The sequence below is a fragment of the Ammospiza nelsoni genome, chromosome 6 (assembly GCF_027579445.1).
Source record: "Ammospiza nelsoni isolate bAmmNel1 chromosome 6, bAmmNel1.pri, whole genome shotgun sequence".
NCBI classification, from domain to species: Eukaryota; Metazoa; Chordata; class Aves; order Passeriformes; family Passerellidae; genus Ammospiza; species Ammospiza nelsoni.
Window position 1 is genome coordinate 27,796,353 of NC_080638.1, and position 23,992 is coordinate 27,820,344.

Here is a 23,992-nt window from a genome sequence, read left to right on the forward strand (position 1 = left end):
CAGCTCAGCAGATGCTTGCGGCGAGTGCATGGATATTCCTGGGAGCTACTGCACAGCTACACTGGAACCAGCCACCTTCTTTCTTCACCTGTGCTTGGAGGAAAGTGTTGAAGCCTTGACTCTGTAAAAACATTGCCTAGAAGTGAAATGCAACTAATTTTGAGTAAAAATCTGAGTCTCGCTGACCAGTGAAAGGAATGATATTTGCACATATTTTCCTGATTTACATTCTATACATTGCTGGTAGTGTTCATCCTCTCCTGATGCTCAGTAATCACCAACTTTTGCAAATTCTCTTATTTTTTACCAGGGATTTCTGTGAGGAACCCTCACAGGCAGTCCTAATTTTACACTGATTTGTTACTTCATATCTGCTGCATTCCCTTAAAATAGCTAGTTGCTCTACAAACACTTGATTCCTGTGGATTTGGATCCAATGGGTGATTGCAACCTCTGGGTGAAGCTTGCCCCTAGTCAAGGTTCTTACAAGACTTCTTCCCTTGGTGGGGTCTCTGGCATCTAATACTCATTGAATTTCCATCTGCAGTGAAAGAACCGATGTGGAAGTAATAGGGTCTGCCACATGCAGACTTTTTTCAGAAAACTTATAGGAACTTAATTATCCTTCAGACCTCAATCTTGCCATAGCGTTTGGCCGAAATAAAGCAGTGGATTCAAAAGCTATTAGGGCCAACACGTGCAGCTGGTGATCACAGAGCCTTGTTACCATGGGAAACAGAGCTAGAAATCAATTACTTAGTCCAAGAACTGAAAAGACTGATGGACACGGGTTTTGATTGCGTTTTCTGTCATATAAAGGGAATTCAGTGTCAGTATGAATCAGACCTCAGTCACTGCACTGAGGTCTGGCAACAACAAAGATGATTGACTCCTCACTTCCTAATTACTCCATGGATCCTCCAGCTTGAGGCATGCCAAGCCAAGTCACTCCCAACTGCAGTTAGATGAAACAGACCATCTTTTGGTTATATTTGGCAGTAGGACTGAAATTAGGGAACAGGTATTTCAGCAGCACAGAAAATATCTAAACAGCTTTTGTTTCCTCCAGTTTCTTTTCACTGGCTTGAAACAGATCTGAAAGAAATGTGAGGCCCCAGGAGATAGATGGCACTTGTTGATTTAAGCTTTGCTCAGTTCAGTATAGATTTTCTAGAACTGGACTAGTTTCCAGAAGAGTCTATAGCAGCTGGCTCTTGCCAGCATGTGGTGTAAGGAAGCACAAATTCGTGACAAGGAAAGAGGGCTTGCATGCATAAATGATCCACCTGGAGTACAGGAGATTGCAGCACGTACTGATAACCATGCAGTGCCAGTGAAGGTGACAGAAAAGGGGGAGCTGACAGAAATGATGGGTCACTGGAGAGCAGCAGGCTGCACACTGCAACATGGCAGTTACTGCAGCAAATTCAGAAGGTCTCTGCTCTCTTAGTTAATATATAAGACAATGATCCTGGCTGCTACCCTGTCATTACCTGAGCTGCGTGGGAGACTGCTGCTGCCTGTCTGCTTCTGCCAATGAATGCCTCTGCAACAGCGACTTTTGCTTGTGTGACACGGTGCTAGCTAGAGCAGTCACTGGCTGCTGCCTCTCACTGCTTCTTCTTATTAAATTACCTTTAAAGAAGCTAAAAGCTCCCAAGGTTCACATTGCTAGTTGATGTAAAGCAGCATGCCTCCCCAAAGTCAGGCAAGGTTCAGAACTAATTAATATGTTTCCTGGTATTATTTGTCTACAGAATCCCTCTTCTTACACAGAGATACACAAAGAGAAAGAGGAGCAGAAATACTGTGCAGGTGTGTGGCAGGGCATATGAGGATGGATTGAGCTTTAATAGCCTTTTGGTGACCATGAACCTTGTACCTGAGCTGCAGGGTGTAAGGGCAAAGGAAGATGCAGACTTGGGGCTTATGCAGGGGATCCAAACTGCATTCCAGAGAGAAGCAGACACTTAGCTGTTGCCAGAAGCCCTGCAAAGTAAAAATACCTGTGTCAAATCAGAACTTCAAGCCTTAGCATTTCGTCAGACAGCTGGGGCAGTTTAAGACCCTCTCCCCAATATTTGTGTGCTCCCTCTCTGCTGTAATTGGGAGCCCCATCAGCCAGGGCCAGCAGTGCTGGTACTGCTCAGGGTAGTGAAGGTACACCTGCTGATGCACAGAAAAGGATGAAGCACAGGCACATGTTTCCACCAGCGCTGCTGAGGGGGTGGAAATCTCTGGCAGAGCAAACAGCCGGTGGCTTCTCACACTCCCTCCCCCCATCTGATTCACTCAGCTTGTCTGCCAACACTCCCAATTACACCAATGCACTTCCATTGAAACTGATATGCTGGGCTGTACCTGAGGCAGTGATCAGGCTCACTATGTGAAATCTTTCCCATATTTTCCACCTATTGATGAAGTCTCCCTGAGTGATCACTGAAATTGATCAGGGCTGCTGCCCTACCAGCCAGTGGGTTTTTCTGCAGGCATCATCAAGCAAGGATCCAAATGAGAGGGGCTGAACCTATTAATTTATGGCAGAAATTAGCACAGCTCAGTATTTCTCTGTTTCCTTTCTTAATATACTCCACAAAATATTGCCAGTCTGCTGAGCTCTGTCAAGCTGTAGGGTAGGGAGCTGCAATGCTGGAACTAATGACACAGTTGGCCCACAGAGACTTTTTTAGGGGGATTTATGTTCACCCACTCAACCATTTAGTCTCAGTGGAGCAGACCTCATCCCAGAGGCCTCCTGCACTGCAGGTCTGAACCACCCATTGCTGATAGTGGTGTAAATCTGTGAGAAAGGCACTGAGATCACCAGATCAGATTTCTGGCATGAAAATAGCACAACTGAGGGAAGGATGTGGTATGTAACCCGGAAATGCACCCAGTCTGCCTTTATGCCGTGCCCTGATCTCTCCTGGGGGAAGATGATCTGCTGGGATGACGTTGGTTTTCTTCCTTGAGCCCGTTCAGCTGCTGAAGTATTATGTAGCATTGCTGAGCCCTGATGCTGATCCCACAGCAGGGGCACTGTGCAGCAGCTCACGGAAGTCCAGGGGATGATGCCGTCACAAGGCTGGCAAGAATTCAACATCGTGCTTTGCAGCTTGCCTGTTTATCAGAAATCTGTGAATGTAGAAAATACGCACTTTCCTTTGTTCCAGGGAGGCTCTAACATTTCATGAGAAAAAAATTAATGGATTTATTTCCTCAGTAAACATCTCACAGGACATCACTGACACTGAATTTGGCAAATAAAGAAAAAGCTGTTCTTAGCACAACATTAGTGCAAATGGGGATTAAATCTTAAAGAAGGCAAGGCTTTCTGTGGTCTTGCCATACAGTAGCAGGATGAGGTGTGTCTGTGTCTCTCCCACAACACTTTTCCTGAACCTGCTAGCACAGATGGAAGCAAGGCACAGCCTTGTCTTCACCAGGTGTGGTTTAAAGGGCACAACATGCCTTTTCCTCAGTGCAGATGAACCCACAGACAATGGCTTCTCTTCCAACAGTTTCTTCTCACTTGAGCTTTTGCTCGCAAGGAGAATGCTGGAAAACAGGAGCAAACCTTGGTGGTGGGACCCCTCATCCACAGAAGAGCCCAGGGCAGCCTGAAGTGAGCAATCCTGAGGAAGTTTGGGGATCGATTCAGTTTTGCACCCCCAGGGCCAGCTGCTGAGGACTGGCCAGTAAGCCAGTGTTGTCTGCTCCAGAGAGAGCTCAGAGAGGGCAGAGGTGGGATAACGTGCCAGTCGGGGACATTTTGTAGTCTCTAACATGACATTTGTGTCTCAGAAGTGCCAGTCTCCTCTCCTACAGAATGAATTTGAGCTGCTCTTGGGACTTGTATAACAGCAGACTTTGCCTGATTTTTAAAATCCCTCATATTCATTGTTCATAACCCTAAGAAATATGCCCATAAAGGCAGTTGAACATAGGCCCTTCAGAAAGCTGAAGTCATTTAATGATCTGCAGGTCTATAGGAAAAACCTTTCCCAGCAGGCTCTGTTTCCCCTGCAGCTCTCCCTGCTGCCTGCTCATCCATGAAATCCTATTTTGCATCCCACAAATGCAATTTCAATACCTCCCAATGGCCTCACTTGCCTTCCTGTCCCTGCCCCAGCTCAGATTGAGAACAACCATCCTGCCTGGCTTGGGGCAGCCGTAGCACCAGCAGCAGCCCCTGATCCCCGCAAGCACTTACACCCACAAGGATGCTGTGTGTGACCAGTCGGATCCTTCTCCTTGCTGACCAATTCAAGATCCTTGTCACCACGCTACTGAACTGTTCTAAGGGTCATTGGCAGCAGGCACATTTCTTGAGATAGCCTCAGTGCTTTACTCTGCTTAGCGACTTTGCTGGTGAACAGTGAAGGGTAATCCTGCTTATGTTTCTGAATGTTTTTTTATCAGGATTCAGTTGTCAAGAAGGAGTAGCAGATTGCTGAGTGAGAGAAAATTCTATATTCTAGCTCCATACAGGCTAAGATTTGGGAGATTTTCCTGGCCAGACTTTACCTCTGCTCAGTTATAACTATTGACTCCTGCAAAACTCCAGGAAGCAACTGAAATGAGAAGTTGTCCCCAGACTAGTAATTTTGCTTGCATTGACATTCAGCATGCAAAACCTGATGAGATTTCTGGATGTAGATTTGGTGAGCTTCCCTATGAAGCAAGCTTGGGAGGGATGCAGAAATGTCTTCAAGCGCCAGCTCTCAGACCATACAGAGTTTGTTGCTTCTTTGTGCCTTAAACTGCTTGTGCAGTTTTGTGATGTGGTTATGTTATTTATCAGCAGCATCTATGAAGCAACTCCATATTTGATAATTGCCTTCTCTGTGCCTTTTTAGTAGTTTCTCTGGAAGCAGTGAAATGTTATTTCAGTGAAATACATAACATGAAAACACTGACTTGAAGTGGACACCTTAGCATGTCCTTATTTTAGACAAGGATGCTGTATTCATAGTGAATGTCCTGACAGTCCCTCCTCACACTGACTGGGGGAGTTTTGATGAGGACATGCTGGGAGATGGGCTGTGAGAATGCATCTACTGCTCGCAGGCTGCCCAAGGGCTGCCAGTTCCCAGACCTGGTGAGGAGCTGGACTGAGGAAACCATCACTGCCCAAATGAGTACAGCACAAGCAGCAGGCTGCTAAAGCCAGCGGCTTTGGTCTGTGAACATGCTCTGACCGCACTGCTCACTGATGCAGCTGGAGCTTTTTGAGCAAGTTTCCTTGCCTCAGGCCAGACTCTGAGAGCTGGTGCTCCGCTGCCAGGTGTCTGAGCTGGTCTCTGCATTGCACTCCTGCCTCAGGAGCTTTATTTTTCCTTTGTATCAGCCTCAGAGGTAGGATGTGGGTAGCAGACAAGTGCTTAGGGCAGCGAGTTTCTTTGAATGGCAAAACTGTCCGCCCTGCTGCTTAGTCCTACAAAGGCAGCGCTGCTGAGGCTGGGAGATGGGGAGGGGAGAGGGTGCCCTCATGCCCAGGTGGTACAGCCGATACCTTGAGCTCCCCTCGCCTGCTGTTGACCACTCAGACACCCTTGGGGAGGGCAAAAATTTTGCCAATGTGTGGAGCCTCTAGATGGTCCACAACAGTCTAAGAATGCTTTCCAACCCACCCATAAAACCTGTGACCCCATTGTTCTGCCTCTGAGCAGTACCCCAGTGCCTGATGCCTGCCTCGTCCTTTCCCCTCCTCCTCTCTCTCCCTTTTCCTCCCTCCCTGTCAGCCACCGGGTAGGCCTCCCGCTTTGGGGAAGCTCCAAGCCTTGACCCCAGTATGCCAGTGGCAGTCTGGGCTGCAGGGACAGAGCTCTGCCTCTTGCAGGAGGGACGAGCTGTGCCTGCTTCATGCCTCCTTTCACCGGGGGAGGTGCAGGGCACGGGTGGAGTCTGTTAGATCTGTAATATCGTTTGGGGCTCTCAAAACTGCTTTAAATGACGATGTTGCTGCATAAGAACTACTGGCTTCATATAACTGAGAAATCACCACCACCTTCAGTTTAAAAGGAAATAATTCTAGGAGCGAGGGAGAGGCTTGGGTGATGTCGGGAAGTTCAGCCAGGAGCGCGGCTGCTTTCGCGCTGCTGCCGGCAGACGTGTGCAGGCGCTTTGCAGCTGGAGCTTCCTGCCGGGGCTCCGCGACAGCTCCGCGCTCACGTGGACGACGAGCGATCGGTGTCTGGGTTCCCTCGGCGTGTGTAGGGCGGCGGAGGAGCCCTGGGCCGCGGGCACCGAGGCACCCGATGCCGCGCCCGCCCGGGGGCCCTGGGGCGCAGGGCAGCCCCGGCCCCTCGCACAGCGCTGTGTGCCCCCCGCACAGCCCTGTGTGCCCCCGCAGCCGTGCAGGGCGGCTCCGTGCCCCGGCCCCCGCCCCCGTGTACCGGCGGGACTCGGGTCGATGGCGCTGCGATAGCGATCTGACCGGAGCTGCGCCGGCAGCCGCCTTCCCCGGTTTAACCCCTTGCCTGCGGTGTCGCCCGTCACCGTGAGGAAGGGGCAGCCCGAGGCCTGGGGACGGTGGGTTTGAACCATTCGGGCAGGAAAGGGTTTGTTAGGCTGCGGTCTCTTCAAAACGGGAAAAGGAAGGAAAAAAGACTGGGCTCGGCTAGGCTTGTGGCAGCCAAAACTGCGGCATATAAAGCAGTTGGGAAAGACAGCGAGGCTGGGAGAGCTCCGCCGGGGTGGCCGGGGCTGCTCCCTTCGGCGAGCGATGGTCTTTGGCCAGATCCCAAAGGTACCTTGTGCCCCTCAGGAACTCGCCTGCAGCAAGAAAGCCAAATCCCAGTGTCTCATCACTGGTGCATTCCCAGGGTTTGTGCGTTCCATAGACACCGTGCCGGGACTAAACGGCAGAGAGACGCGCCGGCGCTGGCGCCAGCAGCTCCCCTCCTGGGTGCTGCCGCAGGTCTCCCAGCTCTCTGCAGAATGACTGAGGTGAGGAGCTCAAGTGCAGCCTTGTTTCGGCCCTGCCTTCTTTGGGCTGGGGAAGGCAGCAGCTTGGAATTCGGAGGTCGACACTGTCCCTGGCCCTCGTGGAGGGAAGCTGGGACGAACCGCGAGAAGGAGAGGACTTGGCCACCTTGCAGTTTTCTGTAAAAGAGAGGGCAGAAGCGCGGGCTCCTGCAAGTGTCCGGAGACAGGAAGATGTAAGAAGGAAGGCTGCAAGGGGGAGCAGTCGATGAGGCCTTGGGGGGCTTTATTTCGTCTGTGAAACAAAAACAGAAACAAAGTTAGGGACATGTCTTCTGCTTTGCCTGCCATTTTTCCTTGTTGAATTAAAGAAAACCTGGACAGACTTTCTCTCCACCTTACTTCTCCAGTCCCAGTGGCTGCCTCTTTCCTGGCCTCTGGCTTTGGAAAGAAGAACCTTTCTTGCTGTACAATTGCACTGTAATGTGTGGCTCTGGTGACCGGTATAAAGGGAAGGTTCAGGTTAAAATTGAGACAAAGATACACAATAGCAGCAGCTCCAATGTAACCAAGGGAAACTCTTAGAAAGCAACCATCGTCAATGAACCCTTTCCATCTATTAAGAAGGTCATTATTTGGAATGCAAAACCCATGGCTGCAAAGCTAGTAAATGTCAGCTTTACAATTATCTCAGCGATCGTTATCTGGTTCCCATGTGTGTAATGCTGATTTCATGAAAAATTCGCACATTATTTTCTTCATATGATCCTGACTCTCTCAATGCCCGGGAAGTTGCAGCCTTAATCTGACGTTTTGCAGGCTTTGAGTGATTGATTAAAGCATTTACATAACTTACTTCAAACATAAGGGTTGTGGTGGTTGTTAAATGCAATTATTGTCATTTAAAGGTAATTATTTTTACATTTTGATTAATTATAAATGGATAGTATTGATGGGAGAACAAAATTTGTTTATAGGGGTTTGATTTCTACAGTCGTCAGGAATAAACAGAGCAGGTAATGAGTTTGGCAATAAAATGCCACCCTTAGGCATAGACCAGATTTAGCACCACCCTTTCTCTTTGTATCACACTTCCTTCCTCCTACAAGCTCAGCCCACTCAAAACCTGCATAATTTCTTCTTATAAAAGGATGTGCCTGTTTCTGCTCAGTTTTTTAAAGCCCTTGTTTCCTATATATGCTCCTCGGTAGGAGCACTCCTATTGGATTTCCAGGCCCGTTTTATCACTCTTAATGGGATGGGTGGGGATGGAAGAACTGACAAAGTTGGGTGCTGATTTCAAGTGTAGAGGCCAACAGTGAACGATGTGTGAACCGGAGGGTGGAGAGGAATGGGGCAGTGAGTGAGAGCCTCTGGGTAAACATGATATTGAAGAGCAGTGTGGTCCCCGGTGAACACCCCTGGAAGAACAGGTACTGACTGCTCTGTCCCCACTTCCCCCGTTTAAAGGTCTTATTCAGAAGGGAAAGGAGGGGGAAAGGAGGATAATTATTTTTCTTCCTTCCTTATTTAAGGGTCCTCAATCTCTAATGAACTTTAGTTTCCCAATACTTATCTTTCAAAAAACAAAAACAAAAACACCCCCAAAAGCCAACAAACAGAAGGTTTTTTCTGCAAAACTTCACTTGTAATTTGGGCATCTCAGCTTCAAATAATGTGTACATTTTTAAAGTTAAGATTTCCCAATATAACTTGGATAGGAACTTTTTCAACACAGCAGTCATGAGATCTATCTCTTTCCAATAAAAGATATTTTTTGCACTTTGAGACCAAACCAACACTTTTTCTTTTTTATTCTTTTAGCTGTAACATGTGCTTGGCTCATTTCTGTGATATTCACAAACAAACACCATCAGGTTTCCTTCAAAACCACTCTAGTCATAATGTCTTTTCCCCCCGAGAGATTATCAAAGACTTACTTCCCTTCCATGGGTTATCTTTTATTTTTCCAACTCCAATATCTTTGATTGCCTTGGCATTACTTTTTTATCCTTTTATATGTTTGCAACATTGTTACAGTTAATGTCAAACAGTAAATTTTATTTGGGTGACGTTTCCTCTGTTTGGCCTATTAAGTAAAACAGATCCTGCAGCTGGGAATGGGGCACTTCATCCCTTATAACAGCAGAAATTTAAAGAAAGCTATGAAATTTCCAAAAAGACAGGTCCTAAGCTCACCAGCGCTTTCTCCATTGACATCCAAACCCTTCTGAACTTAGCTGTAAGGTCGTAAAAGCCCAAAGCAAGTTTATGTACCAGTTAATATATCTGTAACCTTTGTATACAGATTCCTCAAATATGATGTAAGACGTGAGGGAAGGTATCTTTGATCTTCTCAGAGATCTGAGAACCAACCACTCAATTCAGTATCTATTCAACACGAAGTTCAGTTTTGCAGAAATATGAATCTTTGTCTAATGAGACACTTCCCTTTTTACCTCCCTCATGGACTCCCCAGCTGTATTGTCACACATTCTCAGTAATGTCACAATGCCCGGGGGAATGCAGATTGCTGCAATGACTGAGCACCTATTGAGGCCAAGACCTCCAACACAGAAGCTTCAGCCCAGGGCTACATATGGTGCCGTTTGCCACCAGCTTTTGTTTAAGTTTTAAATTAGTTTCCATTACATGTGATCTGCCTTTACCTTAGTCAACTTGAAATTATTGTTCAAGACTGCACGGGAGGCCTGACCTTCCTCATTGATGCAGCTACAGTTGCCACACAATTCAGCCAACCTGCACACATCCATGTTGCTCAGAGCTCATGGGGTTTACCTATTATTTTTTTTTCAATCGACATTTGTTCCATTATTTCATTGTATACCAAATAAAGATTTTCTGGATAAGAGTATCCAGAATCTCCTTTCGCCTACACCACGCAGGGCTGTTATGTTCAGAGGTATTAGTGAATACGTCCCTTTGCTGACGGGCTTTTATTTAACTCTTTGGGCGCACACGTAGCTCCCGGTAACTGGGGGATCGGTGTGAGTGCAGTTCCGTGGGCGCTGCACAAACACTCCGGTCCCCGGGAGCCCTGCCGGGTCCGAGAGCCTTGTGCCAGCGGCAGCAGCGCCCACAGCGTGGGAAATCCTTGTGAACTCCAGCCGCGCTCCGTCGGCGTTCACCCGCAGCTCCAGCTACCGCCGGAACATCGCACCCCGCAGCGCACGAGCCGCCCGTCCGTGATTCACAGACACGGCAGGCGGAGGAAAGACGAGGAGCCGCGGGCAGGCGCGGCAGGGCGGCGTCGCGGCAGGCGCGCGGCGGCGGGGCCGGGCCCGGCGTGCCCGCGGGAACCGCTCGGGGCGCGGCTGCCCCTCGGGAAGGGCGCGCGAGCGCCGCGGCCACGGGAGGCGCTGCCGCACGGCCCCACGCGCGAGCGGCGTGTTCTCCCTCGCGCACGGCCGGGGGAGGGGCGGGAAGGGCGTGGCCGGCGGCACTCTGGGAGCGGAAGCGCGTCGGCGGGCGGCTCCGGCCAATCGGCGGCGCGCCGCTGGCGGGGCGTCGCGAGGTAGCTGGTCCGCGCGGCCGCCGCCGGTCCCCGGTGCCCCCGGCGCTCCTCCCGCACGGCCGCGCTACGGCACCGGCCTCGCGGGGCGGGAGAGAAGCCAGGGGAAGGGGCAGGGAACGTGCGCAGCGCACGTGATGGATGGCGGCGGCTAATGAGGACGGCAGGAGGTCGCGCGTGGCGGGCGAGGGCCGCGTGGGCCGGGGCGTTGCCGGGCGGCGCGCGGTGCCAGGTAAGAGCCGCCCGCCCCCCCTCCCTCTCCTTGGAAGTTTTTCGCTCGAGGTGGCGCGAGGCGTGCGCGTGTCACGTGAGCGCGGCGGCCGCCCAATCACGCGCGCGCGCGCCGCCTGCCCGCGCGCTGCCGCCGCGCTCGCGTTTGAGGCGAGGAGGTCGCGCGCGGGACGGGGACGGGACCGGCGGCCGCTCGCTCCCCTCGCGCGCCTCCGCGCCGCTCTGTCCAGGGGTGCGAGCGGGCGGGACCGGGGGGGGGCGGGCAGTGGGTAGCGGCGGCGGTCACCTGACCGGGAGGTTGTTCAAAGGGACCGAGCGGCATCCGGGCGCTCCAGCCGGGAATGGTTGGGTCGGGTGAGGCCCGGCCCTGGGCAGCTGCCGCTGCTCCCTAAGCCATCGCGCCCCCAGGGACCGGTTCCCGCTGGGGGCGTGTCCAGCGCCATCTATAAGACAGGGCTGGGTTACTGGAGAGCCTTTCCCGGGAGGCGGCACCGGTGCCCCCTGGGTGCCAGAGGCCGGCGGGTGGGCGGGGCCGGAGCGGGGCCCCTCGGCCGGGGGCGGGGCGGCCCGCAGGCGGCGCGCGTGCGCCCCGGCACGCCGCGGGGGCGCTCGGGGCAGGCACCGCTGGTGGCCCCGGTACCGACCTGCTCGGGACTGCTCGCACCGAGTGAGGAGTTTGAAGGCAGTCGAAGCGCGAACGCGAGCTCAGCCAGGAGTAGGCAGGCACGAGGAGTAGCGGCTGTTTCAGCAGCCCGGGGAGATGAGTGGTTTCCCATTATGTGGTTGGAGCATCTTGCCTGACTCATTAAGATGTCAGATCTTGCACAACAGTCACGCTGCCTTTCTCCCGACGTGAACTGTGTGAGGGCATGGGCCGTCTGTAGTCGCGCTTGATGGAATGGGCTAGAGCCCTGAAGATTTGAAGTTGCTGTAGACTGAAAACCGAGAGGGCTTTAAAGAAGAGGGGCGGGCTGAAGCTTTGGTCTTGTCGCTTGCAGGTGTTCTGCCCGATGCACCTGCAGCACCCTTTGAGTGCCCTCGGGCACAGTGCCTTGTGAAACAGTACTGAGAACTGGAAAGGGAAATTGATTCTGCTTGAAAAGCGTTCCCGTAGGTGAGCATTTTTGTGCATCTTTTTGTGGGAAGAACCCCATATTTCTTAGGTTTGGTGGAGATGGGCAGCATTCATTCACTTCTGTATTTCATCTAACAGCAGATGATTGTTAACCTCACCCATTGCTGGCTCAGTATTGGTGCAGACATTGTTGTGCCTGCCATGGGGGAAAACATGCAACTGGAGGAAACCACTTCTCAATAAACTTGGTTACCTTCCAGAAAAGAAAAAAAAGAAAAACAAGGAAATTCTTAAATTCTCTCTTTGACTGTAGGCCACTTCTTCATTTATACACAAGTCCACTAGATGGTTTATTAAGTTTGTGGTTGTTTTTAAAACCTGGTTTCTTAAGAAATGGGAAGTCCAAAACATTTTCCTTACAAACACAATGAAATAGGTCTCTGGCTAGTGGAGTGAGAAAGAGCTCTTCTCTATGAGGAGGCTGTTTTCTGCTGTTTCATAGACAGCAGTGGATCTACAAAATACACTGTGCCATGGCATGTGCATAGGGATCAGTGTCATTAGCTGCAGCACCAGCCGGGCTTTCCCCTTGTCTTATTCTTCCATAACTAAGGATGTGTTATGCTGTATTGGATTGGTTTTTGTTAATCTTTCTTAAGACTGGGTTACCTTAGAACAAAGAATCAAGTTTTGATGGTGGAGTTGCTCTTCTCTTTCCACACAAAGATGAAATGTGCTTTCACTGTTGGATTTTGGCTACAGTTTTAGTACCTGGGATGAATCCTTTACTGAACTGGATAAGGAAGAATGCAGTGAGAATGATGTGTATGAGAAGGATGATGAAGGTGTATCATAAGAAGAGAGCAACTAGAGGAAAGCTCTTTTAAATTTATTTAAAATCAAGCCCAAAGCAGAAAGGCATTTAAGAAATGTGAGCAGCATAAAAGAGAGAAAATGAAAGGTTTTCTCTAGTTCCCACTCTACAACAAAAATGCATTCTTTGTTCCAATCACAATCTTCAGGAAAAGCCAGTTTGGAGAATTACAAGACTGTGACCCTGTGTGATACTTGTGATGCTGTGATTGTGCTATTTTGCTAACTCTCATACAGTGCTTTCTGTTAATTTGTTGTGGTTTGCCTTACCACAGGTAAATCAATAAACAGTAATTAAGGTGGATATAAACCTGTAACACATTGCCAACAGTCTGGACTTTATTAGTGTCACTTTCTTTTTCACCCTTACTTGAAAGGGGAATACAGGTTCCTTGGCAGTTCTAACTTGCTGAGCCATTAGTGGCTCTGTAGCAATGAGTATTGCTATAAAGTAGCTGAATGAGTAGGATAGTCCTGAGATCAGGTCCGTTTGCCTCAATTTTTTTTCCTTCTATGATGTGGATGAGATCCCCAGCTGAGGATACATATATGTGATAAATGTTCCTCATGATGGCCATAAAGGGATTGAAATTCATCAAAATGGTGCTATTCCTGCTGATTATGTCTAGTTTCTGCCAGTGTTGCATGGCAAAAAGCAAAGCATTGCTTTATTGTTTTATTTTGTGATTTTTGGTAGTTGAAATAATAGCATGTTAAGAAGTACAGCATTCATTGAATGTATGAGTGATGGGCACATCACTGACTGATGAAATATGGGAAGTAATGTAAAATACGTTAACCTAAATATAACATGTTTTATACAGATATAAAAGAGCATTTATTATTAATTAACTTTGCCTTTTTTCCCTGGCCTCTGACCAGTGGTTCATTCTTAAGAGAAATCACAGAATAATTTAGGTTGGAAAAGACCTCTAAAATCATGGAATCCAACCTTTGACCCATGACCACCTGTCAGCTAGACCATGGCACTGAGTGCCACATCCAGTTGGGTGTGTTTCCATTTTGCAATCTTCAGTGTTGGGGAAGTGTTTCCCAAAAGTTCTGGTAACTCTTGAGAAATATAAAATACATTGTATGTTGCAGGATTAATGCTCGTGTCAAACTACTGACTTCATGGGGAGCTGGAAGATTGGACTCCATGGCATGGTATGGCTGCTGGAGAGGGGAAGCAGGAGTTTCTCTCTTTCCTCCACCCTCCCAGGTATGTGCCTTGTTTCTGCAAAAGCAGCTGCTGCTCTTGCAGGTGTGTAGCTCTCAGTTGATTAAACACTTTCTGAACTACCACCTATTCATCCTGCATTAGTCAGGCCTCTGACTGTGATGTGAATTTGGTTTTAGTATAAAGCAAGGCTCTGGGCTGAAAGCTGGCAGTGCCCAAGCTGTGTCAGACTTTTTGTGGGCATAAGTGCTTGCTGGCTGCAGCTGTAGCATGTGTTTCTGTGTGTTTGCATCAACAAGAAAGCTAAAAAATGTTCTATAAATACCTGAAAAACATTTTTTCCTGCAACGGTTGATTTCTTTCGATGTTTTCTTAATCTCACTTTTGGTCTAGATTCTGACACCACTTTCATCTTTTATCATCTTGGCACTGAACTATATTTCTTCACTAAAGCTAAGAAAAGAATTTAAGCTAGTTTCCTATCAAAAATAACATTAGGTAAACTATTCCCAAAGTAAATTTGGCCTGGTTCTGCTGCTTAAGGGCAGAGGTCTGGAGCTGACAGAGATGCTGCTAATTATTAGAGACATCTGTGTACAGCTATCATTAAGCTCTGGGAGACTGCTACTGAAGGAGGAGTTAGAGGCCAGTGGGGCTGGTTATGGCATAGAAAATGGGACTAGATAACGTTCTACATGCAGTTTAATCTAGAGTTTATGTTGGATTAACATAATTTCCTGTGGGTTGCTACTGTTAATCATTCTCCAAAGTGGCAAAACATTATCTAAAGAAAGAATGGTTTTTGTATTTTAACTCTTCTACTGCGCACATTGCTCAATACTTCTGGTTGTAACATCACTACGTTTTCAGCTCTTTAAATGCATGTGGATTTTGGTTTGTTGGTTTTTGCCTTTTTTTTTTAATGTCCAAAACGTGGGATTTTTGAGCCCAGTCAGGGCTGTCTGGTTGTTGTTAGTGGTAAACTTTAGACTGCTGTAATGAACTGCTGACTGCTGCTGTGGGTGTGTTACACTGGCACAGCTGGTTTTGATAGTTGTTCCCAGGTTGTGAGTGTAGTTTCAGCTAGTAATTGTTTTTAGCAAGTGAATTTAAGAGCTGAAAGCCTCCTTTATGCTCCTGTAGTAGTGTCTTTCTGTGCTGTGTGACAGAAAAGTCCTGTCATGTATCTACTTTGTATTCAGGGGATTGCTAACAAAAAATGTAATCAACACCTCTTGAGTGTTTTTCACAAGTTGACAGCTGTTCTGTTTTGCCTATATATAGTTACATGTGTATATACTGTACATTGTTCTCCCACATATACATCTGTAGCGAAGCCTGGGACTTTGTTACTGAATCTTTACCACGGGTTAAATGTAAGAATGACTGAAGAACAGTTTGTTGCTGCAGCTCCAGCACTTACAGTTTCTTATTACTTGTAGCAGGTAGGCTTGAATGGGCGCTTTATAGCACCATGTGGGCGTTACTGAAAACAGGAGTGTGATTTACTGGGTTCTGAAATGCAGCTTGTTCATACCTTCAAGGGAATGTGTCTGCAAGAAGCATTTGGGGGAAGAGTGTACGTCTTGGTAGCGAACTTAAAGATTTCAAATACCTTATACTAGCCAGTAATGGGATGGTTGTAACTCCCTCTGATCAGGGATTCAGTAGGTGCAAGCCAGTTCAATGTTGTGCTGCCAATTCATGTTTATCACAAACAAGTCCTTAAAACTGGTGTTCACAGTGACCTAAACAAGATGATGTTCTCCAGTGCAGCACTGCTGTTTCTTGTCAGCTTTAAGCTGCTTAGAACTGGATTACTTAAGCTGGTGGAAGTCTGGTAGTATTGCTGTGACTTTTACCGATGAATCTGTTCTCTTGATAAACCAGGGGTTCAGTTTTGATGCAGGCAAGCATTTCTACCTGCCTTAGGTAAAATTGTAGCAAAATCTCTGGCAATGTCAACAGTCTCTGGTTTGTTTCTTTTATCATGACTGGAACATGTGGCTTTTGGGCCATGAACATGGGGTACTGTCTGCTCTTTAGTTCTGCGTCTGTTCTCAGTTGTACAAATTACTCTCTTGCTGAAAAAAACCCCATTTATTTCTGTATTGTCATTGTTCAGAAGCAAACTGGTTAATACAAAATAGCATCTCTATCCTGTGGCCCTAAAACTCAATGACTGCTCCAAAGAATATGTGATGACTGTAGGTATAAAATGCTATCCCTGAAATTGGTGTAATTATTTCTGACTGGATTTGTTACAGGAAAAATACTATGCTGGATCCAACACCTTGAGTCTGTTGCAGCTTCATGCCCCAAATATGACCAGTAATAAGGCTGAAAATATATTGCTGATAGCTACAAGCCCATAGAGCACCTGCACACATGACATTTACATGTAAACATGACTGGCCACACTAATCAGGCAGACATACACATACAGGAGCACAGCAGACACAGCCATATCCTGCTCCCTTCCCTGTCTAAGCAGGAGGAGGTCATACACATACATGCATATATATATGTGTATGTTTGTGTGTGTATATATATTTATATGTATGGTAGGGACCCTTCAGCAGCAGAGTTTAGACACTGTTGGTTCCTGAATCCCAGTCTCCCTGGTTGCTGGCCTGTGGACACAGCAGCTCCAGGCCACAGTGCTGTTCCCAGTGCTGGCTGTCTCTCAGGTGGCTGAGACTGCCCTGCTTACGTGGTGCCAACAACCTGCACATTAGAGACAGAGGTGTGCATCCATGTAGAGAGCTGGTGGCATTCCTCTGGGCCTCCATACACACCCACCTGTGTTAATGTTTTGATGCACGTTTGTCAAGTCTCTTAAAAATCTATTTTCTTTAGTTCTGTGCTTCTGAGATAATTTTCTATAGCATAAACTTATGCTGCCAAGAAATTTCCAAAGGGTGCTGACCTTTTGTAATGTTGCTGTTCTTCTGCCCATTTTCAAATAAGACAAGATTGAGGGTGACAGAATGAGGACCAGTCCTGACAAAGTTATAGTTTGTGGTAGGCAATGGTCAGTGCAAAATTTGGGAGTATGGGTGAGCCTGGACCTTGGTGTCGCCCTGATGTCTTTGCCTTCTAGCACCATGTGTAAGTCTCTGTCGTTTCATAGTAGACACAGTGTTGTAAAATAAATAACCTTAATGGAAAAAGGGATATGGGATGGAAGGCTTCATGGAGGTGTTTTTGCCCGCAGCCATGATGCATTTTGGTGTGAATTCCCTTAACGTTCAGAATTGTGTTTTAGCGGGCTTATTGTCAGAAGTGCCTGGTTTATAACATGTAATTAATTCCCTTGGTGTCTGTGAAGGCCTGCCAGGCTGGGCATGGGGCAGCAGCTGCGCGGTGCCGTGCTGTGCAGGCGGTGAGCTCTGTCGAGGCCGTGCCTGGGCTGGGCTGAGCCCGGGCTCTCCGTTTGTCAGCGCCTCGGTAACACCGCCCAGGGCCCGGCTTGGGGGCGCGGTGTGACCGGTCTGTGTCTGCCCTCCCACAGGCACCGCAGCTGCCGTGGTCAGAGTCTGAGCCGCGCTTTGGCCGGTCAGCGAGAACTTGCGCAGACGATGGAAATAGCGCTGACTGCGTTGCTTGCTCAGCTGAGGGTTTCCGCGGGAGGTGGCCGGTTCCTGCCGGCGACAGCGCTGCCAAGTGTGGAGAGGCGCGGTGCGCGTTGCCGGCGCAGGGAGCGGTGCTCCTTTCCCGGAGGAGGCGGCCGCTGCCCTGGGCACGGGGACGGCGGGGCGGCGCCGCCCCGCTCGGCCCGCCGGGGGGCGCCGTGCGCCGCGGGCCTCGCGCGCACTCCCGACGCGGAGGGAGGCGGAGCCGCGCGACCGGAGCCCCGGGGCTTTCGACGGCCGCCGGTGCGCGAGCGATGCGCGAGCGCGCCCGTTCGAGAAGCTTCCCCGCGCGCGCGGCGCTGCGCGGGCCGGGCCGGGCCGGACACCGGGCCCTGCGCTCGGCGCGGGCACGTGACGGGCAGGCGGGAGGGAGGGGGATGTCGGCCTGCCGTGCGCATGCGCGCGCTGTGGCGCCATGACGTCAGCACGGTGCGCACGCACGTTGTCCCCAGCTGGCGGACACACGGTCCGCGTGAGAAAGGAAGCGGGAGGCCGCGCGCGCTTCGCGCACGGTAACCACCGGGGAGCGGGGCCGCGCCGGGAGCAGCGGCCGCGTCGCGCGCGAACCCCGCGCGCCTTTGCGCGCGCCCTCCGCCCGCCGCCCGAACTGCGAAAATTGACACCAGGCGCGGGCACGAGGCGGCCGGGCCCGGGCCCGTCGGCCGCGCCCCGGCGGCCACGCGAGGCGCCGCTGCGCGCGGACCGCCTCGGGAGCGCCGGTGGCGCGCGCCCCGCCGGGCAGAGCCGCGCCGGGTTCCGGCAAAGAGCGGCGCGGTTTTCCCACGTGCGCTCGTTCCGCTGCCCTCAGCCAGCTGGCGCGGGAGCTCGTTCTGGCCCCCGCTGCTCCTGGGCGGCTGCCGCTCCCCGGCCCGAGGCTTCTGGCTGGGGTCCGTTCGGCGCGGCCGGGGAGGGCAGCGGGGTCGGGCGGGGGAGGAGGGCGTTCAAAGCGACAGGTGCTGCGCTCGGCCCGCAGCCGTGACGCCACCTGCCCGGGGCGGGGCCCCCGTCTATCGCCGCCGTTCCCGGGGCGGCCCCTCCTGCTGCCCGCTCGGTCGGTCGGTGTTAAACGGCGGCGCGGCGCGTGGGGTGTCCGCTGCCATTGGGCGCGCGCCGTGGGGTCTCGGCGGCAGCGCGCGGCGGGTGGGGGCGGGCGGGGCAGCCCCGGGGCTCGCGCGCCGCCGGCGCTCCCCTTCCCACGGCGCTTCCCGGGCCCGCCCGCCCCGGAGCGCCGTGCGCGGAGCCGCGTCCCCGTCGGCGCGTGGGGAATTGGGTTGGTTTGTTTACATGAGAAGGACGCTTTGCATCTGATTGTCATCCTGCTTTTGGCGGGTCTTAGTGCGACTTGTGAGTGGTTTTGGCCGCTGCGCCCTGCGTGGACGCTGCTTCTCAATTACAAGGTCTCTGTGTAGAGAGGGGAAATCTCTGACGCTGTTCAGAACGTCAGCTTCCACAAATACACGTGTTTCCCCTGAAATATTGGATTAGAGTCTATGTGCTATAATAAAACAGGCTCCTGTGTGTCACCAAATGTAATAAAATATATTAAATTGTTTTCTGGTAAGAGACTGTGCTAACGCTGAAATAACGTAGATTTTGATTACTCTAATTGCCCATAATCACATTTTAACCACGCACGTTTTAGACTGACTGTGCGTGGTGTTTGTGGTAGAAATAGCTACTGCAGTACAGCATAAGAACTTTGAGCATTGGAGAACAGAAACTATTACTCTATAGGTCTTTATATGCATAGAATTTCTGCTGAATGCATGGTTGTTGAGCTTTTTTTCGTAATTTTTTTTTCTGGTATGTCTTTAGTAAGATAATTTAGTCTAATAAATTTAAAGGATTCAAGTAAATGTAAAGCTACAGACATCCTGCATACGTTAAACCAGATCTGAAACCACTTTGATGGTGTGTTTCCTTTGTGAGCAAATACAGTTTTGGTGCATACCGCACAACATTAGTGTGATCTCACTTTCCAACTGTATGTTTACTGTACATATAAATGTGTTATATGTGTATGTGCAAAGTAAGTTGGTGGAAAATCAAGTAGAACTTATGTGGTTCCTTTTTCACCACTCTGTGTATCTGAGATTTATTTCTATTCCGTTCTTATAGGTGAATATGAAAGCGCTTGTGTCTTGGGGATAACCTTTTTCATTGCTGGGACTTGAGGTGTAATCTACTGAAAAAGCAGAGCAATATACTTGAATTCATTTTGTATCCTGGACTCTGTTTAGGAGTCCTCAGTGTGTAGGTGGTTATGGGTATGTTTGTGGGGAAGGATTTCCTCTGCAAAGTTAAACTGAAAACCAGACTTTGTAAATTCACAGGTATCAAAATCTGTGCAGAACAGTTTTGGTTTATTTCCTCCAATTTCAGTTTTACATTAGGTTTTAAAGTGTGATGTGTAAGGGGTAAAAATGGATCTGTCATATTTCCTACCTGTTAAGAACATTTATCATATGAATGATAAATAGGGTATAAATTGTCTCTTGAGCTTTGAGGTCATTTGCCACATGCATGTGATAGCTTGTTAGCACAGAGGGGTTTTTCCTCCTTCAGTACCCCAGTCCTAACAAAATAAAGATGTCTTATTAAATATCCAGTTCACTTAAAACTTATGAATTAAGAGTTAATTCTCTTGAAAGAGATATGGTTGTTTTCCAAGCCATAGGATTATAGAACAGTTTTGGTGGAAGGTACCTTAAGGGACACCTAGATCCAGCCTTCCTGTCATGGACAGGGACACCTTCTGTTAGACCAGGTTGCTAAAACCCCCATCTCCATCCTGCTGTTGAACTCTTGCAGTGTTGAGGCATCCAAAGTTTCTCTGGATAACCTGTTGCAGTGCCTAACCATCCTTGTAGTAAAGAATTTATTTCTAATATCCAATCTAAATTTCTGTCTTTCATTTTGAAGCCATTTCCCCTTTCTCTGTCGCTGCCGTTGTGAAGGTCACTCTCTAGATTTGTTGTAGGTCGCTTTTAGGTACCTAGGCTGCAATTAAGAGGCTCCCCAGAGCCTCTTCCAGGCTGAACAGCCCCAACTCCCTCAGCCTTTCTTCACAGGAGAGGTGTTCTGTCCTTCTCAACATCTTTGTGCCCCTTCTCTAGATTTGCTCCAAAAGATCTGTGTCCTTCTTGTGCTGGGGACCCCAGAGCTGGATACAGCCCTCCAGGTGGGGTCTCAGCAGAGCAGAGCAGCGGGGCAGAATCCCATCCCTTGCCCTGCTGGCCATGCTGCTTTGGATACAACTATGCAAGTGGTCCTTCTCAGCAGGACTAGTCCATTTCTCCATCCCCCAGCCTGTGATTGATACTGGGGTTTGCCCCATGTCAGGTGTATCACCTTGCACTTGGACTTGTCAAATCTCTTATAAGCTTGTCCAGGTCCATTTTGACTTTCAGGCATGTTAGCTTCTCTTACCTTGCCAGTCTGGACCCACGAGGGACACCACTTGTTGTGAATGTCCCCTGGGACTCAGAGCTGTTGATCATTACCCTCTGGATGGGACCATTGTACCAGTTTCTTATCCAGGGAATACACCACCCATCAGATCCATTTCTCTCCAGTTTAGAGAGGGGGATGTTTTCAAAGGCTTTATGGAAGTCCAGATAGACAACATCAGTAACTCTTCCACTGTCCACCAACACAGTCACTGTTGTAGAAGGCCACTGGGTTGGTCAAGCAGGACTTGTTCTTGGTGAAACTGTGCTGGCAAGTCACCTTTGTCCTCCATGGACCTTAACATCACTTCTAGGAGTATCTGTTCCGCGATCTTCCCAGCCACAGACGTGAGGTCGACAGGTCAGTAGTTCCCAGAATACTTCTGTCTACCCTTTTTTAAAAAATGGGTGCAGTATTTCCCTTTTCCAGTCACATGGCACTTCACCTGACTGCCACGACTTCTTGACTATTAAGGAAGGTGGCTTGGCACATCAGCCAGTTCCCTCAGGACTCTGGAGTGCATCTCAGCTTCTAGCAGTGGTGATTAACTCTGGTCTCCAGCTCCTACCAACTACATATTTGATAAAAGAGTCAATCATTTTTTTTGTCAGTGTTGTGTTCCTCATACAATAAGGATCAAAATACAAACATTGGATGTGGAAATAGGATTTTTGTGTTACCAGAAGTGCATATTTTAAATTTTCACATAGAAAAATATACAGGCTAGTTGTAAAATGAAGTAGTTTATAATCTTTTGTTACAGTGTTGACATAATTCTTAACCTGGGAGGTAGACACACAGAAGTGGAGTTGTGTATATACAGATAAAAGTAACTTCTTTAGTTCCCTAAATAGTGATTATGCTAATCACTACAGTACAAATGTTTTCTTGTTTGACTTAAATTATTTCCATAATTGAGAAGATAAAGGAAGCTAAGGCTGCCCAATGCTTCACATTCATCCATTTAATCTTAGCTGCATGGTCTTTTGGGGGTTAGTTTGTGTTTTTTTCCAGAGTTTATCCATTTGAAGTATTTTGTCCCTTCTTTCTCTCTTTGCCCTTGACAGACAATTAGAAATTGCTGGAGAGTGTAAGCAAAGAAGTTCCAAACACACAAACTTCAACAATTTCAATAAAGGAATTAAGAGAAAATGTTTTCAACATTTCTTTTTTCTTTCCTCCTTTACATTTTTGACAAGTTGTAGACCTCAGGGAACTCTTTCTTTCTTTCTGACAAGACCTTTATCTTTGTGTCAGAAATGTGCCATTTGCTCTTCTGAAAACTTTTGCATGTTCTGCCTAATGTTGTGAAGTGAATGATCTGCAGACTAGAGGGAGTGTCTGAACAAAGTGCTTAGAAATACCAAGCAAAGAAAGGAGTTCTGTTGGGGCAAACCCTGTATGAAAAAGCAATTTAAAGGTGTCATAGCCCCCATGTCTATCAGGTCAGAATTGTATACACACATACAGCCTTGATGTGTTGGACCCTGATTGTGCTCTGTTTTATAGTACTGCTTATCTTTTAAGTTTATAATGTGGAGAGCTATTGCAAAAAGGATGTCTCATGCTACTTAATTATTTTCTTAGACTGTATTGGAATAATTTTAACGGTGTTTTCTGTTTCTTCCAGAATGGTGATCACACGTGGAAGATTATCAGAACTCTGTAGAATTTGCATTTGGTTTGAGAGCTTGTGAAAGTGCTCATCATGGAGAAACAGCAGATTGTCTTGGCTAGCCGGGACGGTGGGACTGTGTCTGGTGCAGCGCCTGCTTTCTTTGTCATCTTGAAACAACAGCAGGGAAATGGAAAAGCTGACCAAGGAATCCTAGTAGCAAACAGTGATGCTTGTGCTCTCGCCAGCAGTGTATCCATTCCAGTCAAACCCAGAGTCAAGACCTGCCTCCCAGCTGACTGTGTGTCAGGGGGCATCACTGTCACCCTGGATAACAACAGCATGTGGAATGAGTTCTACCATCGCAACACAGAGATGATCCTGACGAAGCAGGGGAGGCGGATGTTCCCGTACTGCCGATACTGGATCACGGGGCTGAATTCCAGTCAGAAGTACATCCTAGTCATGGACATATCCCCAGTGGACAACCACCGATACAAATGGAATGGCCGTTGGTGGGAGCCCAGTGGGAGGGCAGAACCACATGTTCTAGGACGAGTGTTTATTCATCCAGAATCCCCTTCCACTGGCCAGTTCTGGATGCACCAGCCAGTATCCTTCTACAAACTTAAACTCACCAACAATACCCTGGACCAGGAGGGTCACATCATCCTGCATTCTATGCACCGATATCTGCCGCGACTTCACCTGGTGCCTGCAAACAAAGCCACAGAAGTCATTCAGCTTAACGGCCCCGATGTCCATACGTTTACCTTCCCACAGACAGAGTTCTTCGCAGTTACAGCCTACCAGAACATCCAGATTACCCAGCTGAAAATAGACTACAATCCTTTCGCTAAAGGCTTCAGAGATGATGGGCTGAATAGTCGGCCTCAGCGCGATGTGAAACAGAACAACAACTTAGAATTGGAAGGAGGTGCTGTTTTTAGCACTCCTAGCATTTGTGGTCACCCTGCTGAAGTTGGTGCATTAGATGTGCATCAGAGAAGTTTAGATTCTTCATTCATTAGTCAAAATCCATCAGACACTGAGCTGGACAAAGAGTCCTTTAATGCCGAAGGAGACTTCTTGGGTCTCCTGGACAGTGACCTGCCTTCAGGTGTTATGCCAAAGCTGAAACAAGAAGTCTCTGAAAGGTGGGTTAGCACTGCATTTTCAGTACAACTGCTGGTTAAGTGGGATGTTTTGTGAATAAATAACAGGATGCTCAGTGTAGAGGTTTGCTGCTAAAGGTTGCATGACCTGAAATGGCAGAACAGTTAATATTACTAAAAACTTTCCTTTCCTCAGTCATAGTATCAGTCTTGACTTTCTAAGGTGTCTGGGGAATGCAAGAGTTCAGTATTATTTTCTGTGTTGCTTTAGTCCTCATTGTTGAGAAGCATTGAGGGATTCCACTTAACCCTCTTAGCATTTTAGAAAGCTAAATTAATTTTTTCAGAGTTTTAGGCAG

General features: G+C 48.7%; 1 protein-coding gene across 1 annotated transcript in view; it reads left to right on the forward strand.

The window, feature by feature from the left end:
• The first annotated feature begins 10,460 nt into the window (after positions 1-10,460).
• Positions 10,461-23,992, forward strand: part of MGA (MAX dimerization protein MGA) — a 58,701-nt gene continuing 45,169 nt past the window's right edge. Inside the window, exons 1-3 of the mRNA XM_059475449.1 lie at positions 10,461-10,691; positions 13,743-13,860; positions 22,534-23,675. Coding sequence (XP_059331432.1) covers positions 22,612-23,675 — 1,064 coding nt within the window. The 5' untranslated portion in view covers positions 10,461-10,691; positions 13,743-13,860; positions 22,534-22,611. The remainder of the gene's footprint in view (positions 10,692-13,742; positions 13,861-22,533; positions 23,676-23,992) is intronic.